General features: G+C 40.3%; 1 protein-coding gene across 1 annotated transcript in view; it reads right to left on the reverse strand.

The window, feature by feature from the left end:
* Nucleotides 1–14,604, reverse strand: part of PTGFR (prostaglandin F receptor) — a 43,601-nt gene extending 28,997 nt beyond the window's left edge. Inside the window, exons 1-2 of the mRNA XM_006205953.4 lie at nt 14,296–14,604; nt 11,984–12,853 (exon numbers count right to left, since the gene is read on the reverse strand). Of these exons, the coding sequence (XP_006206015.2) occupies nt 11,984–12,781 (798 nt within the window). The 5' untranslated portion in view covers nt 12,782–12,853; nt 14,296–14,604. The remainder of the gene's footprint in view (nt 1–11,983; nt 12,854–14,295) is intronic.
* Nucleotides 14,605–15,170: the final 566 nt, after the last annotated feature.

Below are 15,170 nucleotides of genomic sequence, written 5' to 3' on the forward strand. Positions count from 1 at the left end.
GTTGGAGGAATATTCTCAGAAGTTTCTTCCTAGTGCACAGGTCTTGGGCAATTCCACACTAAATCCTGGAGCAGGACTGGGCAAGGAACAGGCCAGTTACAAGTGCTGAGGTCCACTGTGGTCTGCAGCAAATTCGTGGGACTAGGCAGAACTGATGTGCTTTCTAAACTAGGAATTAGCCATGCTCTTCCCTTCATTGACCCTCTTCCGATTTAACTTCATACATCCTAAGTTGGCAGAACTAAAGCATCTCCCAGAATACAGGCCATGGAATATGAGGACAGGTTCCTCCCCATGATTTATTTTTTTCAATTTCAGAATTCTGGAGCCCAACCAAGAGGTACCAAGGGGCATGGCTGAGAAGGAAAGAAAAGCTCTGCTAGTTTTGTTTGAATGCTACGATGATGCTGCGCTCCGTTGATAAGAATGGAGCTGAAGTGTCTTAGACTATCTCAATAATTAACAAATGTAGAAATAAAATCCAAAATACTGAAAAAGTCTACCGCTGTTATTGCGATGATCATGCTAAGCGTCAGTATAAGATAAAGAAGATACCAAGGAAAAATGTTTTAAAACATCAGAGAGGGAAGTTTTGTTTATATTTATAAAAGGAACAATTTATAACAAAGATATAACAGACATGAATTAGCCCCTGATGACATGACACTGAAATCTAAGTCATCAAAATCCAATGAAATACAAATATAAGCTAACAAAACACAAATAGAATAAAATTCTAAGTTCTTATATACACACACTGTCTGACAGAACAATTAGAAAAATAAGAAAATAAGATTCTATAACTAATAATTATGATTCAACAGTTACATGTTGAACTTTGTAACTTAAAAAAAGAGAGAGAATGTAGATTCTTTTCAAATTCCCATGGGCTATTAACAAAATCTGACAATAAAAAGTTAACTAACTTGAAAACAGTAAGATTTGTAAGTTGCTATAAGACATTTTAAAACTATTAAGCTAAACAACCCTTTGGAAAGACTAATTTTAAAAGAAAAAATACAAATGATTCACAAAATATTGGTAAAATAAACATATATTAATGTATACATTTATAATTTGTATATGTATAATATATAAATTAATAGAGAAGAATCTTTATAAGCAAATTCTCAGTACAAAAGTTTGCTACTAAATTTATACTCTTAAAAACTGATTAAATTCTACTAAAATGTACCAATGTGGGATTAAGAAAAAGTAGAAAACTCAAACCAACAGCCAGAAAAAAAAACTAAAGTTCTATTTAAAAAACTATTGAAATGGTGTCAAACCATCACAAAAAAGCTGACATCTAAATTACTTCAATTATTTCAGTACATAGAAAAAAATTTCCCTACTGTCTTTTAAAACTAGTATAATTCCAGTATTAAAAGCAGAAGAATAAAAGAAAAGAAAATTAGAGAACTTTTCTAAAAACAAAAACATGCATGAAAGTTTCTCCAAAAATGTATACAAGTGCCCAACAACCACATGAAAAGATGTTCAGCATCATTAGTCACCAAGGAAATGCAACTCAAAAGCAGAATGAGCTACCACTGAACATGAACTAGAAAAGCCATAACAAAATGTTGTTAAAGAAACTAAGTTTTGGTGAAAATATGGAGACATTGGAACCCTCATCCATTGCCATTACATGGAAGAACCTTGAAAATCTCATGTTAAGTGAAAGAAGTCAGACACAAAAGGCCGCATATGGTAAGATTCCATTTATATGAAATATCTAGAATAGGCAAATCTGTAAGGCCAGAGGATGGAGCAGTGATTGCAAGGGACCGCAGAGAGCAGGGAATGAGGAACAAGTGGTTAGTGGGCATGGGATTTCCCTTTGTGGGGGGTGAGAATGTTCCGGAAAAGACAGGGGTGATGGTTACCCAGCACTGTGAATGCACTGAATGTCACTCAATTGTACCCTTTAAAATTACTTAAATAGTTAATTTTATGTTATGTGAATTTTGTCACACTAAAAATAAAAAATAAATGTATCAAGATCAGTGCTTTCTTATACACGTGTATGAAAAATAAGAGAAAATAATAAAATTTGATTGACAATAGAAAAAAATGTTTTCAAATCTTAGAATAAAAATGATGTGAAGCACTGTTATGAAGAAACTATGAAATTAATATTCAAAACATGATTCTGATCGCGAAAGAGAACACTCTATATTGTAACTGACAAACTGAACACAAGTCTAAATAAAATCTGAGGAAAATGTTAACTATAAGCAAACCTAAAGTTAGATCAAAATAAAGGGTATAGAAAGATCCAGACACATTTAAGAATTTTACATATAATAAAGGTAGGAATTTAAAACAGTCGCAAAAAGATCATTTAATAAATGATTTGGGGATAACTCGCTAACCAGTCAAAAGAAAATTCATGTTATTAACCTGCAAACTAACCAAACCAACGTAAATTACATATGTTTTAAAAACACAGATACAAAAAAGGAAAAGCAAAAGTGCTAGAAGAAAAAAGAAATGAACACCAGTATCATCTTAGCCTGAGAAAGTACTTCTTAACATGAAACAGAAAGCAGTAACTACAAAAGAAATTATTGATTCATTCGCCACATGTATAATTAAGATGCTAAATTAAAAGGCTAACAATGAACCTGGCAAAACAACTACTTTCATAACCATTGATTGCATAATGATTTTTATTTACTAGCATTATCTGTTCTTTGTTACTCACAGAGTCCTTGAAAATACCCACACATTCACCAGAAAAGGAGATAATGCCCAATACTAAACAACAAAAAAGTTTAACTACTTTGCGAACCAAAGAAATTAAACTAATATTCATTCTGTCTCAGGTGGGTAAAAGGATGCACCCAGAATGCTGAGTGTTTATCTCTGGGTAGTGAGATTTGGATGATTGTTTTTAATTTTAATTTGTAGTTTACTATATTTTCTTATAATAAAATTTTATAGTTAAAGAAAACATTTCATTTTTCAAAGCAGCTTGAGGGAACATAATAACATGAAATTTAATAGGTTCCCCAATAAGGAGAAGATGTCCGTGGAAACAAAGGGAGATCTTTCCAACGGAGTTCCTAAAGCATGAGAGCGCCCTCTCCACCCTCACACCTACACATGCCAGCTTCCCGGGGCCTCTGCTGCCTCGTCCTGGCTCCTACATTGTCTCTCTCTGTCATTCATGCGGTTTTTATTTTCTTTGTCTTCTGGTCCTCTGCCCTGACCATAAATGCAAGAAGCCAAATAAAGGAAGATGGAATCATAGTAAGAACAGTAACAATTACTGTTGCTGCTCCAGCTACAGCGTTATTATTTAATACTTAACTAACGCACCGCTGGGCCCAGAGTTCTCCACTATTACTGAAGCAGTTAACCTTCTGCCCTGCTCCCAGGCAAGGCCAGAAAAATATAAGTGGTCATATTTATGTCTTGTTAAAAGAGGAAAGAGAAGGAATAGGACGATGCACGTAACAGATTGGAGGAGCGAGTGCAAAGATCGTGAATAAGTTAAAGGAGCTAGAAAGGACGGTTTCTAGAATCTAGGTCGGGAGTACTTCCCCTGGTCATGTTTCTGTGTCTGCTTTTCTCTCCGCCTGGAGAGACACCCAGCCTCTTTGTTCAGCAAGAGCCTGCCGAGAGAATAAACCGATGAGTAAATAAATTAACAAGCAGATTAAAGCATAAGTGATTTTTAATTGTCTTCATTTACATTATTAATGTTCCCAGCCTTGCTTTTCTTTATTTTCAGTCCTTTCTAACACTTTCTTAGCCTAAATTCTTGGAAACAGTTAGTGGTTTTTGTAACCTTCGTTTTACCAACATTTATTTCTCTTTTATGTCCTGAATCACTTTCCTTGTCAAAAGATAGTATAAACTATTAATCTGAATTTTTAAATTTATGTTATCTAACAATTTTTCTTCTACTCATGTTTCATTACTTGAAAAACCTTCTAGCTTTTAATATTAACTTCTTACAACCTGCTATATTCTGATCTTGTTCTAACCTTGCTCAGACCTGTCCAAAACACTAGTTTCTTATCTGCAGCTTTTTATCACTCTAGAAATTATATACATTATTATCTCTTTTCTCCTTGGTTTTACATTACAATTTACATTACTTGACTTTGGATCACATTTATTTCCAGTAATTTTTCCCTCCAAATCATATACTACAGATATTTATATGTTATCAAAAATAATCTCATCCATTACATTCATGACGAATACCGGCTATTCTATTATAAAGTATAATCGAATATCATCATATTTCCATTTTCTATACATGTCCTCTCTTCTCCTTTTCAATAAGTCCTGTTGATTAAGGCCATAGATATTGTGACCAATTAAATCAAAGAGACTGTTATTCTGTATCTAGAACACCGCCCAGCAGTTGGTAGGTGCTCAATAAATCTGTCAATTAAATAAACCAGTAATTACTTGCAGACCACCAAATCAGAAGTAATAGCTTCCTACTCCAGTGCCATCATTCATTTAATAACTAATTAAAAAGTGCCTTTGATCATTGCGTTGACAGACGATCTCTCGTTGGCTTTTATGGATTGGCAGCATTAATATTTAATAGTAACAGACAATAATGATAATAGTATGACTGAAGCATATGGTACTGTGTCAGGCACTATTTTAACTTACATACGTTAATTTATTTAGTTCTCACAGCAACCCAGTGAAATAAGTACTATGACCCTACCAAGTCTACACGTGAGGAAACTGAGGCAAAAAGTGGTTAGGGACATCTGGAAAGTGGAAGAAACAGGACTTGAGCCCAGACTCTTCTATTGCCTCTTCAAGAGCATATTACCTCTTACTCTATTTCTTTTACTCCAACTAAGTTATAGGCTCTTTGGGGAAAGAGCTTTATCTTTTACTCCCTGGAAACAGTCACAGCCCCAAGAGAAATGCCTTATGCATAACATTCTCAATATTTTTTGCTGATGTTAACTTCATTCAAAAATGATTAATACCTCATAAGTTATTATAATGATAAATTATTAGAATATTCGAACTCCAATAAGATGCAAAAGATCAGCACAAAACATCTTTACTTCTCGTGAGGCCGTGAAATAGGGAGCAATAATCTGAACCTTCAAGTGGAAAATGCCCAAGAACGTTTTCTGGAGCTATGAGCTCCCCCGTCCCTTTCCAGTGCAACCAAACCTTCTCAACAGAGGACTGAAATGGAAAACATCTGAACAGATGACTGTTTCTAATTGAGATGCTGGGTGGCAATGCCTGCAATGGCTTTTTGAGGATTTGGAGATTGTGTTGAGCATTTACTCTGTGCCAATCCCTGTGTCTCGAGAAAAATTGCAAGGGCAGATTATATTTTCTGCCCCTTTTAAGTGCTTTTAAGTGAGTACTGTTATTATAATCAGTCCACAGATGCACAAAATTGGCTGAGAGTAACTCCAGGTCACTCCAGGTGGGGTTGGGACCCTGCCCCCTGCCTGAGCTTGAATAATTACAGTATTCTAAAAGAAAGGCTTGATTTGGGTACAACTAAAATAACTAAAGAGAATCCTACGAAATCCAATTGTCTCCGTCTCCTTTGCCATCACACCGCAGCCACACTCCATTTTAGCATTTCACAATCTGAATTTAATTTGGGGATTCAGTAGCTCAGGAGGAGTGAGCGAAACCACCTCCTTTTCTGTATAAAGCGACAACTGTACCCACACCTCGGGGGCATTGCCATCCTGACACCCAGCACAGAGGATGGGCAGAATGACAAATTTACACAAGCTTTGAAAGGTAGTATGTGCAAATATCCAGAGACAAATTTCTCCTATTGAGTGAAATCCTCTGTAGATACAGAGCAGTAGCATTGCTATACCAGGTAAAATATATCTGGTGTGGCTGTAAGCACCTTCCAAAGCAGGTGTAAATGGAATGCATTTTATATACCTCCTGTAAGTGTAAGACTAAGCAAATAAAGTTACAATGGGCAACCCAGAGAGATTCTGGACACATCAACATCTTGAATTGTTCTTCAAATGTTTGGGAGTTTAATAAAAACCCCAAAACACATTAAGCCAGAAGAGTTTTAGATCCATGAGGGTATAAATTTAATCCACATGTTTCTGATTCATTTACACTTGAATCATTCAAGCAATGTTTTGTAAGTGCTGTCTCAAACGTCTATGATATCTTTGGCCATTTTTATGTCTTTCTCCTTAAAAGCAGGAAGTCATATTTTGCCAAGAGTAAATAAACTTAAAATACCAAAGTATTCCAGACCACCATGCACATCTCAAGCAACAGATTTTTGTGTAAAGTCTCGACCTAGCAGTGTCTTTTTTTTTTTAATTGATTGACTTTTGCTGGTCCAGTTTTACCCCATACAGTTCCATGAAGGGAGACAAAATACTCAAAGGAGTTCAATTCCAAAGGCCTATACATAGCTCAATATATACCAGATCACACTGTAAACCTATGTGTAATATAATGTATATTGAGATACTGTGTGAATAGAAGATCGCCCCAAGCTGGCTGGATTCTGCAGGAAACAGACTTAGAGACAGAGATCTTACATGCAGGAATTGTTCTGGAGAGTGTGAGGCGATGAGGAAAGCAGGATTTCAGAGAGGGAGAAGCAGGTCTGGAATGCAGTTACAAGCTCTGAAGCACGGATGACCCTTCAGAAGTGTCCGACATGAGGCAATGAGGTCAACCGATTGAGTCCTGATCTCATCAGCATAGTTTCAAAGTGGAAATGAGGACCGTCACCCACTGAGCCCTCCTTCACATGACATTCATTTAGCAAAGGAATTAAGCCCAATTCTGTGCCAGACGTCGGTCCCTTTCTTCAAGGAGCTTACATGCCAGAGGCAGAAGCCAAACAACCTCGAAATAAACACAGTTAAAGGTACCCCGAGTTGTCAGATCCTGCTAAGTGCTACGGGAGAAATAAAGCCAAGGAATGGAAGAGAGAGAGAAAGGGTACCTTTGAAAACAGCCCAGCTAGACAGCATGACATTAAAGAGAGGAGTCAGGGGAGAGCCACATGGATGTCAGGAGGAAAGCACTCCAGGTAAGAGGACGCCGAGGCTTCAGGGACAGGGATGTGTCCCCAAATCTCTTTGAAGGTCCTGTCGCTGACCTCACACCATGTACTCCGTGCCCACCCAAACATGAGAGCAGCCCGAATTCTTATCATGTAAAAATACATTAATATATCTCTAAAGCATACCTTTTCTCTTCTGGATATAAATTTTGAGTTACTTAAGAATGTTTACACATTGTTCACATTTTCTTTTCACTTGAAGCATATAAATGTACCTCTGTCCACCATCCTTTTGGTGCAGAGACAGGTGCACAGACCCATACACGGAGTTCCATTACACAGTTCTTAATTACGATCCTGAGAGCCAACCTTTCAAAGAACGCAATCCTCCCCAATAGCTGAAATGTCCTCTTTTGCTGTGTTGTTCCGTCATTTGCCACTCGCTCTGTGAGACCTGGTCATTCTGATGCCAACGCCTTTAGCAATTCGGTAAAATTCAATTAACCATTCAGTTCTTTGATTTATATCTGACAAATATCTTCGTGACCAAATGTTTGACTCTATTGACTAGAAATACTAGCATAAAATTAGCAACCTCAGGAAACTCAAATTCAAACTCTGCTCATGCAAGAAAACACATTTCCTGGGTAAACTCACCTACGTAAGATACCATTTTTCTCTGCAGATATTTTATACTTCTTTTCCCAATTCAAAATGATCCTCTGCTCTTGAAGAGAAGAAAAACACCTGAATGGCCTTCCAGGAACAGATCGCTGAAGTTTAATTGTATTATAGAGTGACAACTGCTGACTTAGGGAACAGATTAAAAACAACCATTTGGTTTCAACATCTGCTCAAGTAACTCTCATGTACAAAACTCAGAATCCACATTCTGGTCAATCATTTCCAATCTCCTGACATTCATACTACTTAAGTTACAGTCAACCAGTCAACAAGTATTTACTGCTCTGCCGAACTAGTGAAACAAGCACAGCGATAATAAAAAATCCCTTTTAGGATTACATATTCTAGAAATGGAACATTAAAAAGAACCATTACCCACAGAACGACAGAAACAAACAATATTTTTTAAAATGTTATCTGAAAGTGCTGGTAAATGTCTTCTTTTCCCCCTCACTCTAGAAACATCAAAAGAATACCTTCAAGATTGATTTATTAAGAAGTGATTCACTTAGGATGCCCAGAAGACAATTTTATAATTGCCATTTGGCCATCAAGGATATTTGTATTAACTTGTTCCTAAATGGAACTGTAAGCTAAGTGCCTATTGTATTTTCCCTGTATTTTTCAGTTGGGATTGTAATGAAATGAATTTATATGAGTTAACCGTGTTTAAAACTATAAAATTCAGATATTGTAAAGTTTTAAAGGTCCTTAACAAGTTATATTTTCAACTAATATTATGATTTTCTATATTTCTGAATCTCAGTTCCTGAAAGCACACATACACTTCCTACTTTGTGAAAATAAAAAAAAAAATTAAATTAAAAAAAAATCACCAGAGGGGATTTACAGGGTAGTGAAAGTATTCCATATGATGCAGTAATGGTGGACGCATCTGTCAAACCCCACACACTGTACAACACAAAGAGAGAACCCTAATGTAAACTGTAAACTTCAGTCAGTAATAATGTATTCATATTGGCTCATCAACTGTAGCAAATGTCCCACCTCAATGCCAGATGTTAATAATAAGGATGTCTGGGGCAGGAGGGGTGGAGACACAAGAAGGTATATGTGGACTCTGCTTTCCACTCATTTTTCTGTAAACCTGAAACTACCCAAGAAAAATAAAGTCTATCAAAAGCGAGAGAGGGAGATTTCATGATCACTTTCCCTTTGTATTAGTTAAAACTGATCATCTAAATGAATAAAGTATCCCCTTTTGCATCAGCTACGAGTTGAAATAGTTTTAGAAATGATGCCACTATTGGTAAGTTTTGATGCAATAAACCCTGCCAAGCCCAGGCATCATTGTCGGCACGACCCACCGCCTCCCTTTAGGGTGTGCTCCTGGACCCTTCTTCCAGTTTGACACTTGAAAGTGACAGTGAACACAGGAGTCAAAGAGTGTGTACACACGTTCATTCCAATTACAAATTCAACATTTCATACGTATCAACCACAGAGAGAAGGTACGTGTATAATGGAGGGCATTGATCTGGGAGCTGTCACAATTACAGTGCATCTGTAGGCACTGAGAAGCTTGGTTTCAGAGATACGTTAAAAGTCAAGAAGTTTTTAAAGGAGGGTGGACTGGTGAATGGGGAGGGTGTAGCTCAGTGGTGGAGCTCATGCTTAGCATGCACGAGGTCCTGGGTTCAATCTCCAGTACTTCCATTAAAAATAAGTAAGTAAATGTAAATAAATAAACCTAATTTATCTCCCCCACAAAAGAAATAAAAAATTTAAAAAATAAAACAGGGTGGAGAACAATGGCTCAGTCTTTTACACCCATGCAGTCCCTCCTGGGCATTTAGGGGAAACAGGAGAAATGTTTCAACTGAGGAGTGAGTACTGGCTGTTATTGTGGCATTCCCAAGCCTGACTTTTACACTCTGGTTCCCTTTAGAGCTGTCTGATGACCTCAACCTAACATGCCAGGCACTTGTGTCCAGACCACAAGTTATAAATCCTTTAGCCAGAACTTGCCATGAAGACCCAAGTCTCCACAAGAGGAAGAATGCCAGGAACAACTCAAAACATCAGCCCCCAAGGAGTATCTGTGGGAGACCTACTACGCAACCAACGCAGAAATAATGTTTACCCTAAAAAGCGTTTTAGAAGCATTGACATATTGGCGTCACAGATGTAGCAATAATTCTTTAAGAGAATGCAGATCTCAGAAAATGTTCCACAAAAACATAAAATTATGTTTCCACTAGGAAATATGTTTAGAATATGGATTAAATTGTAACATCTATTTTAACAGTAAAGAAAGCCAAAAATTCAGGAAAAGAAACTAGAGAAAAACATAAATTCAAAATATCCACGGCGAGAATAAAATTTCGCTACTGTCCATCATCTTACAGTAGTTGACCTATAACTCCTATTTCTCACCATCAAAAGGCAGAACTGAGCAGACTTTTAAAGATGACCCAGAACAAACTAAAAACTGAAACACCAGTGATTACTCCAGTTGTCCAGATTATCTGTCTCTCACTGAGTTCACTATTTCACGGTTTCTGGGTTTTCTCCAGAGCTCTGATCTTCATTTTAAATTTTTCATTAAATATTTTCAGCTACCTCTTTTCTCCCCTTCTCAGTATTCCCTTTCTAGCCCTCAAATTCATCTCATTTTTTTTTCTCAGACACACTTTTTTATTTTGAAAAGCTACTCTATCTCAAAGTTGAAGGAAAAAAAAGGAGCATTGTCTAAGGGAATTCCCTTTGTCAAGCAGTATAAATTAAACTCTCCAAGGATGAACACTGAAATGATTCCAAGTGTTGATAGAACTGGTCTCTCCTATTTAGATTCAAACAACCAAACCATGAGCTCAGATCAGACCCCTACATGGGTTCACCTAAGGCCTCCTAAACTGACAATAAGCAGGCCTCAGAAGGTTGACTTCCCATTGACAGATGGAGCCCAGTCTCTCCTAGGTTGGGCACCGAGGACCAATTCCAGGACATCATAGGAAAAAAGAATATTTAAATGATACAATTCAAGGAGCTAAATTCCAATTGTGAGAAAATACATTGGAAAAGAAATCAGGAAACATTTAAAAAGTAGAAGTCATTTTGCAGAATAAAATTGACTGCCATAGGATCTGTCCACAAAAGCCCAAAAAGCAGCTCTCAGAAACTTTTCTGTTCCCCAGGACCATCAGGATTGTCTATGAAAACTTCACTGGCAACAATTTTTGGACAATGGGCCTGTGGGGACCTAGAAAAACTGCATTAGTAACTAACAAGCCCCTTCATACTACTACGCGATGTATGACCACGACCTCGGTGTCATGTCTGCCAGCATCTCACCTGCGTATTTTTACCTTACTTCTACCTGCGTATCTACCATTTGGATACTGGCCTGTTTCCCCACTGGTACAGAAAAGGGAATGAAAATAATCTTTGCTGCCCTGAGAAGCTACCTACACAAGGATGTTTCCTCTTTCATATGTTGTCACTTTTTCCATCATAAACTGCTGGAGAGAGTTACGGTCATATTTATCAATCATAAGTATTTTTCGTCTTCCACCTAGAAAGTCATATAAATGATTTATGTTTGTGGCTAATTCTTTAACTTTACCTTTCTGCCTTCACTTCCAAATAGAAATAACAAGATGTTAAATATAGCTGCAGGCTAAATTAAAAAAGAGGAAGGATTGAAATGAAGAGAATCCCAGGCTCTCCTGCCAATCATACCTCTCCCTGCCTTCCTCGCAGCCTGGGTTAGTGAATTAGTGATTTCTTTACCTGATCTACCCATTGAGCTCACCTGAACCATCCAACTATCTCAACTCAGCACCTCCCTTTGCAGGCTGAGATTCGGTCCTTGTGTGTTGAGAAGAACCCAGTCTATAAGTTAAATGTCTATGAGAATTGCTACCAAGGCTTACTGGAGTCCATTCCAATATTGTTTCATAGTTGGTCGTTTTCTTTCACATTTTAGAAACTAATCGTATTCAGTGCATGTAAACTATGTCACTTTTACTAAAGTTACTTGATACCACCCTGCAAGCAGGTCACACTACAGTTAGAACTGTTTAGCAAGATATATCTTTTAATTCAGGGCTTACAGGGAAATAACCATCTGTGTCATAAATAGCTTAAATCTAAAGCTATTTAGAGTGCTAAAATAAGTTCTGAGTAGGGGTAAATTCCAGCATTTAAAAGATGAAACAGCACTGCCCATCAAGGCTAACAACTTTGAAAAACTCAGCAAAGACTGTACTGAATGTAGATTGACTGAAGAAAGCAGAAATTGTCAAAACCATAGGTCCTTACCAGAAACGGACTCCAGCAAACACAGGAGACACACATGATAGCGAGGAGCTGGATGACCATTTCAAAGTGATGAGACTTGCCTTGTCTGTGCTGCTGACTTTTAAATGTAACTCTTAAAAGTGAAATGCCTGTGATGGCATTGCACAAGAGTGAAATACCAAGGGCTAGGAGCCCCAGAAAAGAAAAGAGTAGAAGATAAAACCTATCTTCCCAGTCTTTGATGTGCTCTGTTTTGTAGAAACACCACGTCCTTGACGCCTGAATTTTATAGTCACGATGCCCAAGGATGGGTAGCAAAGCGATGAAAACGGCAAAAAAGCACACGCCACTCAACATCATTTTAACATGTTTGGATGTAAGTTTCGTAGAGTGAAATATTGGTTTGGTGACACCAATACATCGCTCAATGGCCATCACACTGCCTAGAAAAAGTGGGCACAGACCAGAGAATACCAGGCAGATACCAAAAATACTGCAAAGGACGTTTGATTGGTCAAAGTGGATCCAGTCTTTATCAGAAGCATATACAAAGACTGCTATAGCTCCATTGATGAGGTGGCCAAAAAAATCTGTGATTACCAGAGCACTTGCCAAAAGCAAAAACGATGCCTTGTACTTCTGTCTAAATCTCTGGTATGCCTTCATGAGAATCGCGATGGCAAGGCTGTTTGATAATATTCCCACTGTCATGAAGATTATTGAAAAAGATATTGAAGTCCCTTTTTCTGTCTGGCAAGTCGTATTTGACAGGAGCCCAGCTGCAGGAGACACTGGCTGTTTGGAATTGTTCATGGACATTGTTGTGGAGATAAAAGCCGTCCACTCAAGTCATCTCCCTCTCAAGACAGTGCAAGCTTGCAGTCCAGAGATCTGTAGTATGAAGACAGAGAAATCATGAGCACTGGACTGCTGTTCGTCTGACATTTAAGGTCAAAGCACCCCAGCACCCTGCGGTGGGAATCAGATTTATCTGGCCTATCACGAGCAAGATTACATCATCCAGAAAACAGCACACATCTGCCTGCGGTTCCACATTTCATTTTCAAGGTAAAGAAGCTACCAGAATTGAGACCCCCGCCCCCTTGGTTAACCTCTGTGGCTAACTCTGCAAATGGGCACCTCCTACATCTCCTCCCAACACGTCACTGACACCTTAAAACCCTGAAGGTTTACAAAGTCACTAACAAGATTAGATTTAAACCCAATCGAGTTTTTAAAAGCATAATAGCCTATTTTAATAACCGGATGACCTTCTAAAGTTTCTGCTTTTTTTTCTGATGGGTTTTGTCGCCAGAGTGCAGATTATTCCTTTAGGAACTGTGTCTGCTTGTCAGGCAGACAAAATACTCTCCAAACTTTGGGAGGGAGCAGAATTCACTGACGCTGAATGGGGTTTCTCTGAATAAATTCTAAAACTATTTGATCTCGATCAAATAGCAACAAACCACACGTATCAGTGGCCCAGGAGACGGGTCGGTGTTGAGTCTCTAGGGGGGGCTTTCTGGTCCAGCTACCACCTGTGCAGAAATCCCGGGTCCTGACGGGAAGGGTTGGCTGCGCTCGCTGTGAGCACATCTGCCTGGTGCTGCTGATTAAGCCAGTTTCGGGGCAGCAGCATGCAATGTGAATTATTTATTTGTCGCTCTTTCCCTCGTGAGTCGAGAACTGAGTCACAGACCCTCTATACCCACCACCACTGCCACCCCGCCCCGAGTTAATTCGCCTGGCGTTTCCCGAGCAGCTTTCCGGGAGGCTAGAACTCCGGAGCCAGCCTTTCCTGGGACCGGCCCAAGCGGGGCCGCCCCGGTTGCCTGGAGGGCCGCCGCCTCCTTCGGGTCTTACTCACAGCTTTCACCCACAACTACCCCGCCGCCCCCAGGCCTCTGCTTGCAACATCCTTCCCAAACCTCTTAACTTGCTGAAACTTTCAGCGATTGCTCAAACGCCAGAGGGCCGGCTTCCCTCCCACCCGGGGGTGCGCCAAAGGCCTGGGCCGGCCTCGGTGCCGGAGTGGGGCGGGCAGGGAACCAAGGGGGCATTTACGCATTTCCTTCTCCGAGACCCTTTCTACCCGGTCCCCGTGAGCGCAGCTCAGAATCCGGATGGGTGAGCAAGGATACCCTGTTCTCCGCGGGCCTCCCCAGCTTGGGCATCTGGTCCAAACTTGTTGCCAAGCGCAGGCAAAGGTGCGCTCTAGCGCTGCCGGCTGCAGCCGCCGAGCGCCCGGGGGTGAGGTGGCTAGACCTCAGTGGGGTCTGAGCATCCGAAGGCCGGCTCGTGGGAATCCAGCCACTAGAGGGGTGATTGGTTACCTTGTGATCCCGGGCCGCGGGCAGGGCTCTCGGAGGAGCAGAAGAGCGCGCCGGGCCGTGGGCCATCCCGCCCCAGCTTCGCTCCTCAGCCGCCGCAGGTCCCGCCGGCGCCGCGCCGCGCCGCGCCGCGCTCTGGCCCCGGCTCCGGCTCCGGCTCCGGCTGGATGGAGTTCAGTCTAGCGGCGGGTCCCCCCGCGCGCTCTGCCCGCACGGAACCTGCCCGGCGCGCTCGGCTTCTCCGATTTCCTAGCACCTAGAGGCGCTCGCCTCCTGGGCGGGGTGGAGGGCGTGGGTGACCTCCGCCCCTTCCTCCCTTCTCTCCTCTCCGCCCCTTTTGCCTTTAGCCCAGAGCCGGACCAGGAGAGAGTTGAGCACCGCGCTGGGATGCTCCGGCCCCCGCATCAGCATCGGAGCTGCCCTCTCAACAGCCCGACCGCTTAGGGGAAAGTTTTGTTTCTAACTCATTTTCCAGCCAAAGTCGCCATCTCTACGGCTGAAAAATAGGAATCTGGGGAGCTGAGGAACGTCTTCGGACCGCTGTCGTGACAGCGTGTTGAACTGTCAGATTGCAGTTTGCAGACAATTCATCCAGGTAGAAAGAAAGAGACGATGTATTTGGGGAAGGGTTAGTGGCCGATATCCTTAGGAAGTTAAAAACGGGTGTTCAGCCCAAGTGTTGTCAATAAGAAAGTCACTGCCTTAGGATTCACTGTGGCTTAGAGGACTGGACTGTTTCTTGCTTTCTAAAGAATGAGAGAAGGGTTAGGGTTAGGTTTAGGCGAAAAGTATTCTCAAACACCTGCAGATAAGGCATTAGTAACGTTTTAATGATTTTAAAAGCCCAATGGTGAGAGAATTTCTAGTGGTATGTTTAC

This window comes from Vicugna pacos, chromosome 13, assembly GCF_048564905.1.
Source record: "Vicugna pacos chromosome 13, VicPac4, whole genome shotgun sequence".
Classification (NCBI taxonomy): domain Eukaryota; kingdom Metazoa; phylum Chordata; class Mammalia; order Artiodactyla; family Camelidae; genus Vicugna; species Vicugna pacos.